The sequence below is a fragment of the Myiozetetes cayanensis genome, unplaced genomic scaffold (assembly GCF_022539395.1).
Source record: "Myiozetetes cayanensis isolate MyiCay16 unplaced genomic scaffold, myiCay2020 scf2-11, whole genome shotgun sequence".
NCBI classification, from domain to species: domain Eukaryota; kingdom Metazoa; phylum Chordata; class Aves; order Passeriformes; family Tyrannidae; genus Myiozetetes; species Myiozetetes cayanensis.
Genome location: NW_026087411.1, coordinates 3,236,633 through 3,250,212, shown reverse-complemented (window position 1 = coordinate 3,250,212; position 13,580 = coordinate 3,236,633). Strand labels below are relative to the sequence as shown.

At 42.5% G+C, this 13,580-nt stretch overlaps 1 protein-coding gene across 11 annotated transcripts in view; it reads left to right on the top strand.

Annotated features, from left to right (window-relative positions):
• Positions 1–13,580, top strand: part of USP34 (ubiquitin specific peptidase 34) — a 101,449-nt gene that overhangs the window by 45,955 nt on the left and 41,914 nt on the right. For 8 of the 11 annotated variants that reach the window (XM_050316490.1, XM_050316493.1, XM_050316491.1 and 5 more), the window contains exons 12-29: positions 281–410; positions 938–973; positions 1,324–1,454; positions 1,873–2,498; positions 2,898–3,112; positions 4,698–4,813; positions 4,900–5,027; positions 5,996–6,085; positions 6,897–6,992; positions 7,693–7,775; positions 8,646–8,800; positions 9,404–9,517; positions 10,229–10,328; positions 10,469–10,628; positions 10,857–10,983; positions 11,073–11,220; positions 12,773–12,873; positions 13,146–13,355. In XM_050316490.1, the coding sequence (XP_050172447.1) occupies positions 281–410; positions 938–973; positions 1,324–1,454; positions 1,873–2,498; positions 2,898–3,112; positions 4,698–4,813; positions 4,900–5,027; positions 5,996–6,085; positions 6,897–6,992; positions 7,693–7,775; positions 8,646–8,800; positions 9,404–9,517; positions 10,229–10,328; positions 10,469–10,628; positions 10,857–10,983; positions 11,073–11,220; positions 12,773–12,873; positions 13,146–13,355 (2,766 nt within the window). The remainder of the gene's footprint in view (positions 1–280; positions 411–937; positions 974–1,323; positions 1,455–1,872; positions 2,499–2,897; positions 3,113–4,697; positions 4,814–4,899; positions 5,028–5,995; positions 6,086–6,896; positions 6,993–7,692; positions 7,776–8,645; positions 8,801–9,403; positions 9,518–10,228; positions 10,329–10,468; positions 10,629–10,856; positions 10,984–11,072; positions 11,221–12,772; positions 12,874–13,145; positions 13,356–13,580) is intronic. The other 3 variants (XM_050316489.1, XM_050316498.1, XM_050316499.1) reach the window with 1 other exon arrangement.

Genomic DNA, 13,580 nt, shown 5'->3' with positions numbered 1-13,580 from the left:
GAATGCAGAAGCTACATGAGTGAAGTTGTCATGTTTTTTCCATTCCCCTTTTCCTGGCTTTTGAATTCTAATTTTCAGAGATTTTTGAACATTTGAAGATTTGAACATTTGAAGATTTGAACATTTGAAGTTTTAACTTCTATCTGCGTTTCACCCAACGTTACGCAGTTCCTGTGTTTATTCTGACGGATTTATTTGGCTGTCTGCAAAGATTAACAGTGGATCTTTGTACCCCAAACCTTCCTGCTTTAATGCCACTGTTCCCTGCTTTTCTTTCCAGACCTTGTATTTGGCATCCATGCTGATCAAAGCCCTGTGGAACAACGCCCTGGCAGCCAAGGCTCAGCTGTCCAAACAAAGCTCCTTCGCATCTTTGCTCAGCACCAACCTGCCCATGGGAAACAAAAAAGGTTCGTGCTTATCTGGGAATTCCGGTGGGAATTTCTGCTGTCTCCTCGTTGACTTTGACCACAAAGCAGGTATAGAACTTTCTCCTTGAAGGGTTTTGTAAAAGTGGCATATTTTCCAAGCAGAAATGGAGGCTATAGATGAAAGCATTAAAACTTGGTGAGTGCGTTTGGGAAGGTTTCTGTTTCAGATCCCTTCTGGTTGGACGGCTAAAGGAGTTCTTTTTCTTTTAAAAGTAGAATTTTCTTCTCGAGTAGTATTTTAATTTTTCCTTAATTCAGGAGATGGTCCATAAGTCATCAGTGAACTGTTGTTGTTCCACTGCACATCTCTATAATCTTACAAACACTTATCTCCTTTCCCCCTAGTTTTTGGTGTCACCTGCTGTTTCTGGTTTGGTTATTTTGCATTTCCACACAGTCATTACTCTAAAGGAGTTTCCCTCTCTTTTCCTACTGCTGATTTTTATGAATCATGAACAAAAATGTTTTAAGTCACTTATTTTTCCATCCTACTTTTTTTCCCTCAGAAGAAGAGGAGCTCAGAAGAGCAGCCCCTTCACCTTGTAAGTACAATTTTAGAAATAACACCACAGTCTGATTCTTTTGATGCTGCAGTGCTCTTTAATTTGAATAGAACAACTAGGAAAAATTTGAAGTTATGCTTCTATGAAAAGTCAAAGGAAAATTCTAGTTTGTGTAGAATGTAGGAAATTTGTACAACTGTTATATACTGACAAAGAAGAGACATCAATATTCAAAGTATTAAAATGTTCAGTGTCCTAAACCTAATTTTAGTGTTTAGGTGCATGAGTTGCTTGAGAATGATCGACCCTTGAGGCAGATTTATGCAATGCTGTTGCATTCCAGTTAACACCCATCCTGAGTTAACTGGGAAATGTGCTTTTTGAACCAGGGTCACCAGCAGCAAGCCCTCAGAGCAGTGACAACAGTGACACCCACCAGAGCGGAGGCAGCGACATTGAGATGGAGGAGCAGCTCATCAACAGAACAAAACACGTCCAGCAACGGCTTTCGGATACTGAGGTGACAGTGGGAAATTTAGCCTGGGAATTTGGGTACCGAGCTACCTGTTGTTAGCTATGGAAGCGATTTTTTTAGCTGTAGTTGTTTTCAAACCACCTCAGACAAAGGTTTGGATGAATCCCTTCATGAGGGATTGCAGGACATTGTTTCTCTGTTGCGCTGGGACTCTGTGCGCGTGCCAAGCCTGCACAGGTCCCCTGTTACGAGTCAGGTGATGCAAAAATAAGTTATTAAATCTGAATCTTGCTCAGAGCATTTTGTTACTGGCAGCCAAAGTGAGGAAGAAGGAATGAAAAGCTGTAGATTTGACACCTTTCCTCATAAAGGAAGAACGGTGTTGGAATTATGTTAGTTATGCATTTCCAGTGGTGATTTGTTTTTCCACTGATCTTTAAAAAAAAAACCCAAATAATTCCAGGAATCCATGCAAGGGAGCTCTGATGAGACAGCCAACAGCGGGGAGGACGGCAGCAGCGGGCCCGGCAGCAGCAGCGGCCACAGCGACGGCTCCAGCAACGAGGCCAACTCGAGCCACGCCAGCCAGTCCGCCGGCAGCCCCGGCAGCGAGGTGCAGTCCGAGGACATCGCCGACATCGAGGCCCTCAAGGAGGAGGACGACGAAGAGGACGACGAGCGGAGTCACAACCCGCAGAAAAGCGGCCGGAGCGCCGATCTGCGGGGCAGGAAACTGGAATCGCAGGCGGGCATCTGCCTGGGAGACGCGCCGGGGGCGGGCGAGAGGAGCGGGGCCGGCGGGGGGGCGGCCAAGGAGCACGGCGTGTTCAACGCCGAGCCGGGGGCACCGCCCGCCGACGGCCGCATCCGCATGCTGGACGCCTGCGGCCACGCCGAGGGGCCGGAGCACGACATGGCGGGGGACATGAGCGCCGCTCACATCGCCCAGGGCTCGCAGGATTCCTGCATCACCCACACCGGCGACTTCCTGGGGGAGACGATCGGAAACGAGCTGTTCAACTGCCGCCAGTTCATCGGGCCGCAGCACCACCACCACCATCACCACCACCACCACCACCACCACGATGGGTAGGTCCTTCAATTAAATTCGGCTCCAGAAGTTTCGAGTGGTAGCAAAATGTCCCATCTGGGTGGAAATTTTGGGTGGGCATTTTGCTGGAGCTCAGGATAATTCTGTCTTACATGGTCAGTGCAGATAGTTACACAGTAAGCTGACTTGGTAACACCTGATGAAAGCTTTCGGTGAAGTTTTGGTGTTGTAAATGCTGTATTTGGTTAATATTAAAACAGTCAGACCAGCGAGACCTTCAGTTTCTCCATGATGTGTTTTCTGGGTGCTGTGAGGGTCTGCTGTTCAGACAGCTGATTTATTCTGACTTTAGCTTGAGGGAGATGTCTCCTCACTTGTAGTTCGCTGTAAACAACTTCCTCCTTGATGTTGTCCCTTCTGATATCCTTCTTTTCCAGGCATACGGTCGATGACATGCTCAGTGCAGATGATGTCAGCTGCAGTAGTTCTCAAGTCAGTGCAAAATCCGAGAAAAATATGGCAGATTTTGATGGGGAAGAGTCTGGCTGTGAGGAAGAGCTTGTACAGATTAATTCACACGCTGAGCTCACGTCTCATCTCCAGCAGCACCTCCCTAACCTGGCCTCCATCTACCATGAACATCTTAGCCAAGGTAAGGCTCATAAAAGGAAAACTGAAAAACTTTGTTTTGTAACTTTAAATTAGGCTCCTAGAATGAAAATAATCAAATTATTTTAACCATTTCTATGTATTTGTCCAAAGAAACCATGATGACTGCTGAGAATTTACTGTTTCTCCAAGAGATGAATTGTTGTATGTTTAGCTGTGTTTATCTTTTAAAATCTCCCCTCCCCAATTTCTGCTGCAGCTTCTCATGTTAAAACAACTGAGAACCCAGTAAATGTTTCTTTGAGTAAGTTATTAAAGTATAAAGAAAGGGGATACTGAAATGCAAGATTTTATTTTATTTTCCCCTCCTCAGTTGTTGTTCTGGTTGGTGGATTTTACTGTGGCTCGGTACATTTGTCACCATAAATTAACCCATAAATGAATTAACCGTGATGGGCTCTAGAGAAGATAATTCTGGGAAAAGGGTTTAAAATACAACTGGATATCTTTGGGAGTTTGCTGTAAAGGGCTTTTTATGCTGTTTAATCCTACTCTGCCAAATCTTCTAGTTTACTTCTGGGTGCAATTTAAGCTGCTGCTGAAACATTTCTCAAGAATTAGATCACTTTTCCATATGCTTTATTTTCTCATTATCCTCTTTTCAAACATGATGGTGAAGGTCTGATGTTTTTCTTCACCAGCCTGGTAGGACCAAGTTTGCTGTTGTCCAGCAGTCAGTAAACTCAATACTATTTACATATTTTCCTGAAACAGTTGAGTAAGAAATCTCTTATAATGAGAACTTCAGCCTGGCATTGAAAATTTGGATTTTTTTTTTTCTTCTCCACTGCAGGGTTGAATAAACTACTAAAACTTTTTGTAAATCTGTAAATCAGCCTATTCTTTCACATTTTTTTTGCACAGATATTACTCAGTCTTACTGATGCTCATCCACCTTGTGTTTGAGCATCAGGCCTTCAGTGCAGATCATTTTTGACACCTCTGTTTTGCACGTGCAAACAATCACAGTGCTCTGCACAGCCTTAAATTTTCCACTTGACTTTGCCACCTGAAAACAGCATCAAACACTGGAGAAATGAGGGGTGCCAGCTGTGAAAAATCTGTCAGTGTTTGTGAGAACAGGAGGAGTTTCTAAAATCCTGCACTTTGATATCCACAGTGTGTAAAAAGGGGGGTTGTTTCTCCTGGTTTTTGGGAGGAGGAAATCGTGTAGGATGAGGGGAGTTTATTTGAAACGAGCTCATTTCTTGCTTGCCAGCTGTGATGGTGGTGCAGATAACTCCCTTTGGGACCACAGCACCACAGAAAGGCTTAAAAAATAATTGAATTACACTATGAATTAAATTACAGAGCAATTGTATTTGCAGTTCTTCGGGGCTGCTTTTATTGCACTTTGCCATCAACCAAAAGCAGTGTAAATATTGGCCTGACTGCCCTCTTGGCTTCTTGTACGGCCTTTTAAGAGCCCATACGTGGAAAAAAAGGCTGCAATTACAGCACTTTGAAACGACCAAGTTAACAAATAAAATGTGTTGTTGTATGGGCACTTAGGGAATAATGGTCAGTTTAGGTGGTGCCTTCAATAATGTTCTTTTTATTTTGTTCAGGACCGGCGGTTCATAAACATCAGTACAACAGCAATGCAGTGACTGACATTAATCTGGATAATGTTTGTAAGAAAGGAAATACCCTTCTGTGGGATCTGGTCCAGGATGAAGATGCAGTAAGTTCAGTACCAAACAATCCCTAATTTTTTAAAAGGAAAATGAATCTGTGGTAATCACTGGCCTTTCTTTGTCCTCGCTGTAGATTCATCTCTCTGAAGGGTTAATAAATGAGGCAGAGAAGCTGCTCTGTTCCTTGGTGTGCTGGTTCACTGACAGGCAGATTCGAATGAGGTTCATTGAAGGCTGCTTAGAAAATTTAGCAAACAACAGGTAACTTAAATCATAAATTATCTACTTTGACAGGTACCTGTTTTCGTGATGTATCAGAAATTCAAGCTGACTCTAACAGCTATTTCACTTCACAGGGAGACAAAAGCAGAAGAATAAAAATAGTTTCTAAAGTGTATTGTGGATGTTTCTGATATTCCATTTTCCCATTCCCTGGGTGTCCTGAGTTCCTCATCTTGTTGCATTTGTCTGTTCTCCCTTTCTGGGAATCACCTGCAGTGTTGTGTTGTTCCCTGTTGCTGAGAAGTGAATTTGTGTGAGGAGTTCCAGGCACACTGAGATGCTGATCTGAGCTGTGAGTCCAAGGTGTTACATGGAAAGAATTTGAAGTGTGTTTAGCTCAGAAAACTGCTTGGTAAATTCCACTAACAGGGGAAGGACATGGACCTGTTGGAGAGAGTCCAGAGGAGGCACCAAGATGATCAGAGGGCTCAGAGAGTTGGGATTGTTCAGCTTGGAAAACTGAAGGTTTTGGGGTGACCCAGCTGTGCCTTCCAGCACCTGAAGGGAACCTGCAAGAATGATGGAGAGACACAATTTACAAGGGCCTGGAGCAACAGGACGAGGGGGAATGGCTTCAAACTGGGACAAAGTGGGGTTAGATGAGATATTAGAAAAAATTCTTCCCTGTGAGGGTAGGGAGGCCCTGGCACAGGTTACCCAGAGAAGCTGTGACTGCCTTATTCCTGGAAGTGTCCAAGTTCAGGTTGGACAGGGCTTGGAGCAATGTGTTCTAGTGGAAAGCATCCCTGTCCATGGCAGGGGTTGGAACTGGCTGATCTTTAAGGTCCCTTCCCACCCAAACCAGTCAATGATTCTTTAATTTACAATATTTTCAGGCAGCCTGTTTGGTCCTCAAACCTGAGCTTCTCTAACTAATTTCTCAGTTGTTTTTTTTTTCCATTTTGTAACAATCCTGTAATGTCATCATTTCTCTCTTTCTCCCCCAGATCAGTGGTAGTTTCCCTTCGTCTCCTCCCCAAGCTCTTTGGGACTTTCCAACAATTTGGGAGCAGCTACGACACCCACTGGATCACCATGTGAGTAGTGATGGCATTGAGGGGACTGCAAGACTTGTCCCTTCAGTGTGGTCCAAACGTTGCCAAGCTGAGGTTCTCACCTCACTGGTTTGTCTCATCACTGAGGCCCAGATTTCTTCATCATCCGACTCATTTCTTTATAGTACAACTACTGTTGTAGCTGATTTAGAGACTGATTTATATTTAAAAAAAGAAACCCAGCCTTTAAATCCCAAAGGGCTTGCAGCAAGTGCTAGAAAACCACCAGTAACATGTGGTAAAAGGTATTAATAACTTGGTGTTCCATCATTCTGCTCTGAGTGTGTCTCAAATGCTTCTCAGGAATCAAAAATTTCATTTATAAGAAAACCTTTGAGATTTGAAGGTACCACAGTACAGCATTCTTTACTAGAAGAAGCTCTAACTGGCTGGTCTAAGTGTAGAGAATGGTCTGGTGGAACTTCTGGCAAAGATGACAGTGATTATCAGCAATTCTTCTTGGCCTTTTTGACATGATATTTAAATACACACCTGGTTCAGAGTTTTGGCTTAGACTTCTCTCAATTAGGGCCTTTAAGAACAGGCCCTAAACACTCAAAAGGGAGTGTTCTGTCAGTCCCATGCCTGAAAACACCAACATTAGGAAACCTTACAGATTGCAGGGAAGAAGAGAGGACTGCACTGGAAAATACTGCTGAGTTGGTGGCAGATGGAAAAGGGGGTGTTTACTTTGGGTGTGCCATTTTCCTCTAATAACTGTCTGCTTTCCCTGGCTCTTGGGATGTTTTTAAGCAAACCATGTCATTCTTTCTTGCCCTTTCCATTGCCACAGGTGGGCAGAGAAGGAGCTGAACATGATGAAACTTTTCTTTGATAACTTGGTACACTACATCCAGGCAGTCAGGGAAGGACGGCACAAACACGCCCTGTGAGTACAAACCAACTTGAAAGGGTTTCGTATTTTATACTTTTGAAACATTTCTGCTTTCTTCTCTTGCTTCTGCTGTCTTCTTTTAAGTGAAGATTTTCTGCATGCTTAGGGAGACAAAGATCTGTGAAAACAGCAAGGTTGTAAATACTCCTTTTCCTTAGGAAAAAACCCTCAGTAACTCTCGTGTAATTTTTGTTAAACATCACGTTGAATGTTTATGTACAAATAAAACACGAGGGTTTAGATACTCAAATCAATTTAAAGTGATTTCATATCATAGAACTAATCAAGTATTTTAGTGTTCAGCCTGTTCTTAACCTTTGCATTCTTATTTTCTGTTTACCAGAGTCACCTGTGCTTTCTAATCTGTGTGATGTAAATTAGGTGTGTGTAAGCAGACAGTACACTTTGTAGCTCCCCAGTCCCAGAGGAATAGACTGTTGGTGTTTTGACAGATGTCAAAGTCAGTGTGGGCATCCACACTTGAAAAATGTTGCTATTTATGGGTATAATTTGACTTCTTCTTAGCCTTTCATGTTAGACATTGCTCTGGTGAGGAATTACTTAGAAAGCTACTTGAAAAGGGGATGAATTGCTTTAAACACAGGCAAAATGATACATTGCTCTGCTCCTTTGCCCATATAAATAGGAATAAAGTTAATATTAAAGTTCCCTTTTTATCCCAATTTCCATTTAGGTACAGCCACAGTGCAGAGGTTCAGGTTCGGCTGCAGTTCCTGACGTGTGTGTTTTCCACTCTGGGGTCACCAGATCATTTCAGTGAGTATTGGGGGTTACTTCCCTCAGAAACTCCTCCTAGTGAGGCAAAACCAGCTCTTAAGAATCAGTGTCAGCTTAAATTATGTGCTCCTTTAAACATACAATTTACAATAATCTCTGACACTGTCTCAAAAGAAATAAGATTTTTTTCATGAAACCACAGAACCAACACTAATTCAGGTTCTGTTGCCGTTCTGAGAGAACACATTTTCATGTTTTCTGTGCTTCAGTTTTCCTAAATATTAGGATTTTAGTAATAACTAAATGAAGATAATGTATTGTGTGTTTATGGGCTTTGGTTCCTGGCCATAATGTTCCCAGAGATCTCCTCCTGGACTACTGTATTCCAAAAAGGAATCGTTCTTTTAATTTTAATACTGTCAAAAATTTCTTTACACCTTTTACAACTGAAGCTTACAGGAGAATTTTTGGGGGTTTTCTCATTATAGGTAGTCAAAGTTGGCATCCACTGCCTGGCTCGTCCCTCTGGTCACTAAAGTACAGGAAGGAACCAGAATATCTGTAGCCAAATAAAAAGAAATTGTCACCCCACATTTGCTCTTGTTGATCAAATAGCCACAATTCTTTTTGAAATGGCTTGTTCAGATCACAAAAAGCATAAACCTACTGTTCTGTTGAAAGGAGAAGCAATGAAATAGGTACAGAAATGCTGTTTTCAGCCCAGTCCCAGAGCTGGGGTGTGAATTGTACCCAGTAATCCCCTCTGAACTTCACCAACCTGGTGCTCACTTTGAGATCCCAACTCAGCTTGACCTGATAAAAACTATTGGGATTTTTCTGTGATTTGTGGTATATTTGGTGCTGTTTGATGCGATGAAGGAGTGGTTACAAATCCTTCCCTGACTGCAGGGTTGAGTTTGGAGCAGGTGGACATCCTGTGGCACTGCTTGGTGGAAGATTCGGAATGTTACGATGACGCACTACACTGGTTCTTGAACCAAGTCCGGAGCAAGGACCAGCATGCCATGGGTATGGAGACCTACAAGCATCTTTTTTTGGAAAAGGTATGTGGGGAATTCATTGCAACCTCACAATTCCGGTGTTTCATTCCATGTCAACGCTACTTAACGCATTTATAGTTGGTTTTGTGCCTCTCTTTTTGGGAGGGGGGCCTGTAAATCTCGTCAGTACGTCCTCTGAAGGCACAAACATGCAGCACTGGAGCTTTCTGCAAGGGGTCCCATCCATTCTTTTCAGGAGATGACACTGCAGAATGGATGGACTGTGCAATAATTAATGTAGGCTGGTTCTTTCTCGAGGTTACACAGGCTTTTTCTGGTTTGGGACGTGGATGAGTCACATCACCTATTTTAACAAATTATCCTGCTTTGATAAGTTAAGCAGCTAATGCTAAAATAATTTTTCTTCCCTGTGCATTGTTACAGTTCAAATCAGTGGTGAAGAGGCTTGTTTAAGCCAATTAATGTTGACTTTTTTTGCATTGTGTCTAAAATTCAGAGTGTGATCTTCTACAAGAATAAATTCTACTTGATCTGTGTTCCCATACGATCAGTAATAACACCTACGTTTCTCTGTGCTGATGAAATAAACACCCATCCCATCACCAAATTTCTTTTCCGTGCTCAAGTTGCCTTCGTTTTCTTCAGATGCCCCAGCTGAAACCTGAAACCATCAGCATGACTGGCCTCAACCTCTTCCAGCATCTGTGCAACTTGGCTCGGCTGGCCACCAGCGCGTACGACGGGGGCTCCAACTCCGAGGTGAGCCTGGGGCTGTGCTCGTGGGCTGCTCCTCCCCCAGGGGAGGGCAGCCTTAAATCACTCCCCTGCACTGCCACATTGACATCAGACTGGCTGCAATATTGGGTGGAGTGGTGGGAATATCTGTGTAGGTTACGGCCTTCGGGAGCTCCCACGTTCCCAGAGTGGGACGATGAAATGGAAATAAAAGACCAGCAATCCTCACCTGGCACGTGTGGATTTTGTCTCCAGTGGCAGAGATAAGAAACCACTAAAGAAGTGATACCTGTTGCCTGCATCTCTTTGTGCAGTTTATCATATTCTTACCATAACTGAACTGTAGCCACTGTTTTATTGGGTTTGTAACGTTTACTTCTCTAATTCAGAAGATTCAGATGACGTTCTGTCAGTCTTGTTTAATTCTGACTAGAAATCCATTGTAAAATCTGTCTCAGTTTCTATGATGTGATCTGCAAGTTTTTCTGCTGTAGTTTTTTAATACAGAGAAACTGTCTCAGAAATAAAATACAAAATACTTTTCTCTGAAGTGATTTCAGGCAATTTTAAATTTTTTTTCTTGCAATGATCACCAATTACAGTTGTGGTTTTAAGGCTTCACTTCAAAGTATTGCAGTTCCTCAAAAATTAAAAAGTCACTGTTTGGAATTTTAACCAATTCCCTTCGTGCTTCAAACTTTGAAAATGTTTGTTTGTTTTCTTCTGTCCAAGCAGTTGTGTGGCATGGACCAGTTCTGGGGCATTGCTTTAAGGGCCCAGTCTGGGGATGTCAGCAGAGCAGCCATCCAGTACATCAACTCTTATTACATCAACGGTAGGAATCCTCATTTTCGGTCTCGTTTGCTGTTTGGAATCTTTTAAGGATTATCCAGCTTCGTCCTCTTGTTAATTGTCGGTATTAAAATGCGTGGGGCCAAAATTGAGTCTGTAATTTCCTTTGAATTGATCTTCCAGGTAAAACTGGTCTGGAGAAGGAACAGGAATTTATTAGCAAGTGTATGGAGAGCCTGATGATTGCTTCCAGCAACCTGGAGCGAGACTCTCATTCCAGTCTGACCATTATTGAAAGAGGGCTCTTAATGCTGAAGACACACCTGGAGGCCTTCAGGAGGAGGTAAAAAGCTCTGTTGATACATTTAGGTGCAGAATTTATCTCTGTTCCCTCTTACCGTAGTGATGAACGGGTTAGGAGTTGTTATTAATTTACAGAGTAGTTTCTTTGTGTAAAGAAACGGGATAATTGTGAAAGGTGTAATATGGAAGGTTCCTCTCATCGTTTATCAAAGAGTTGTGTTTAATAGGTATGACAAAAATACCTTTTTCATGTTTTTACCTGTCTAAGGTTTGCATATCACCTGAGGCAGTGGCAGATTGAAGGCACTGGCATCAGCAGTCACCTGAAAGCCCTGAGTGACAAACAGTCCCTCCCTCTGAGGATTGTGTGTCAGCCAGCGGGGCTTCCCGACAAGGTGAGGGAAAACCCTTCTCGCATCCTACCCCGGCAAACCCAGCGCTTCCCTCCTGCCCTTGGGAAAACAAACCACGTGTTCTCTTGCAGATGACCATAGAAATGTATCCCAGCGACCAGGTGGCTGATCTGAGAGCTGAAGTGACACACTGGTACGAAAACCTGCAGAAGGAGCAGATCAGTCAGCAGGCTCAGCTCCAGGAGTTCGGCCAGAGCTCCCGCAAGGGGGAATTCCCTGGTAAGCTTGGAGACTCCTGCCTGGACATTTGCCCTTAACAAGAACTTAAATGAGGTGTTTTTCTCCCCCAGATACCCTAAATAATCAAGAATTAGGATTTATTTTTCTCTGCAGTTCTGGTTAGCATCACCCTCACTTTTAATTAATAGTGGTTTTTTCTTCTTGTTGTTTTAATTCATTAAATTGTTTTCTGTAATTTGGAGGTTCTGTTGCCCAAAACTTGATCGAGTTCTATATTTTTATATATCTGATTCTGTATTTCATCAACTTTAGACACTTCTGGCTCTGCCATCGATTCAGAATTTGAAGCCATAATTTAGATTAATAATTTATACTCTACATACATGTATTCCAGTCAGGTGTAAAATTTTCCTTACTCCTGCAATTGCTTTTTAATTTATGGTCAAAAATGATCATTCATCCTGCTTTGACTCTCCCAATTTGGAATGTCACCTTGCTCCTCAGATGGTCATTGCTTGCTCACTACAGTGAACATGCATCCTATTGTTGTTCTCTCTTAATGTGTCTGTGAGTGAGTGAAAATTCCTGCTTTTTATCCTTTAGGAGGAGGGCATTTTATAAACCCTGTTGATGGTATTGATTGCTACTGTAATTCTTATCAATTATTGCTGTTCAGAATGTTCTCTGAATTGTCTTCTCCTCAGTGTTTTCTTTCTTTTCACAGAAGTTAACATGTAATGCATATTATCCAAAGAAACTCTATCCATGGACATCTTTTTCCAACACTGCTGTTACTTGAAGTGTAAACATGAATCAGATTTCCTTGTCATAGATTACCAATTTTAAAGAAACATATTTTGATGAGACACGCTGGCAGTAATCCAGATTGAGTTTGGGACACCTTCATTGCCTTCTTTGTAAAATCCTTTTGCAGCCACTCATGAGAAGCTGTTTCAGTGAAGGAGCTCTTTTATTTTCCACCAATATAACCACATAGCAGAATTCTGATTTTTGTTGTCACTGGGATTTTAAAAACATGTAGTGTTGGGAAAAGCGCTTGTAAAAATAGAGGCTGGATTGTCTGCACCAAATGCAGTTAAATTCCTAATCATGTAATTATTCAGATTTCTTGTTGGGTGTTGGGAGTTCTCTCGAGGATATTCCCAGTTTTACCTCTCTTGTTGCCCGACATCTTTGGTTCCAGCTGACTTTTAAGCAGGTTTAATCATTGCTTCTTTGCCTTTATCCCAGGTGTGTGGTACAAAAAGGGGTTTCGTTGATGATCACAGTCATTTTCCATTCCCATCCGTGGCATGGTGTAATTTACTACCAAATATGGGAAGGCGTGTTTAAATCTGTTTTAAATCTGCTTAAATCTGTTTGGTGAGCACTTCTCACCACAAGATTGGGTGACCTGTTACTGAAGAGATTATTTCTGACTACGTGCAAGTAAATGTAGTTTAAAGTAATAAGTAGTTTTCTTGAGGAAGTTCCAGCCTCACGTTAATTGCTGCTGAAGGATGTGCTGTTAAAAATCCAAAAATGGAAGAGTGTGATTGCAGAATTTCCCTGAAAGAAGCTTTTCTCCCAGGTGGCCTGATGGGACCTGTGAGAATGATTTCATCTGGGCACGAGCTGACGACGGACTACGACGAAAAAACGCTTCATGAGCTGGGCTTTAAGGACATGCAGGTACTGCTGGGCCGTAGATGGCAGTCCCTGGGATGTTGCTTTTGTGTAAATGAATCTGGGGTGGGTGTGAGCAACATCTGGGGTGGTAACAGTGAGTGCAGATACCCCATGAACGCCTCAAGTGAAAGCAAAGCCAAACTGCTGAAAACGCTGCGAAGTAAAGATTCGACAACAAGATAACCATTGATCTTTTAAATTTCTAATTATGACCCTTTTGAAAACGTTCCATGGCTTATCCTAAAATTGCCTCTTGTTGTTTGCCTGTGTCCCAGATGGTGTTTGTGTCCCTGGGGGCTCCCAGGAGGGAGCGGAAGGGTGAAGGTGTCCAGCTGCCGGCGTCCTGCCTGCCCCCCCCTCAGAAGGACAACATTCCAATGCTCCTGCTGCTGCAGGAACCTCACCTCACCACCCTCTTTGATTTGCTGGAGATGCTTGCCTCTTTTAAACCTCCCTCTGGAGAAGTGGCAATGGAAGATAGTGAGGTAATTTAGAATAATTTTATTAGAATCATTCCCTTTAAGTCTTATTTCATTGGATCTGCTTTTCCTATCTAGGCTTCTTGTGTACAGCCAGTTTCTTTGTTGTCTGTATATTCACAGTTCTCATATGGTATAATCATTCTGATTTTCCTAACAACATTGTCCTAATATGTTCTGAAAGGTCTAAATATTGTAGTAGTTAAAAAAAAAAGTAATTCTCAAGAAAGA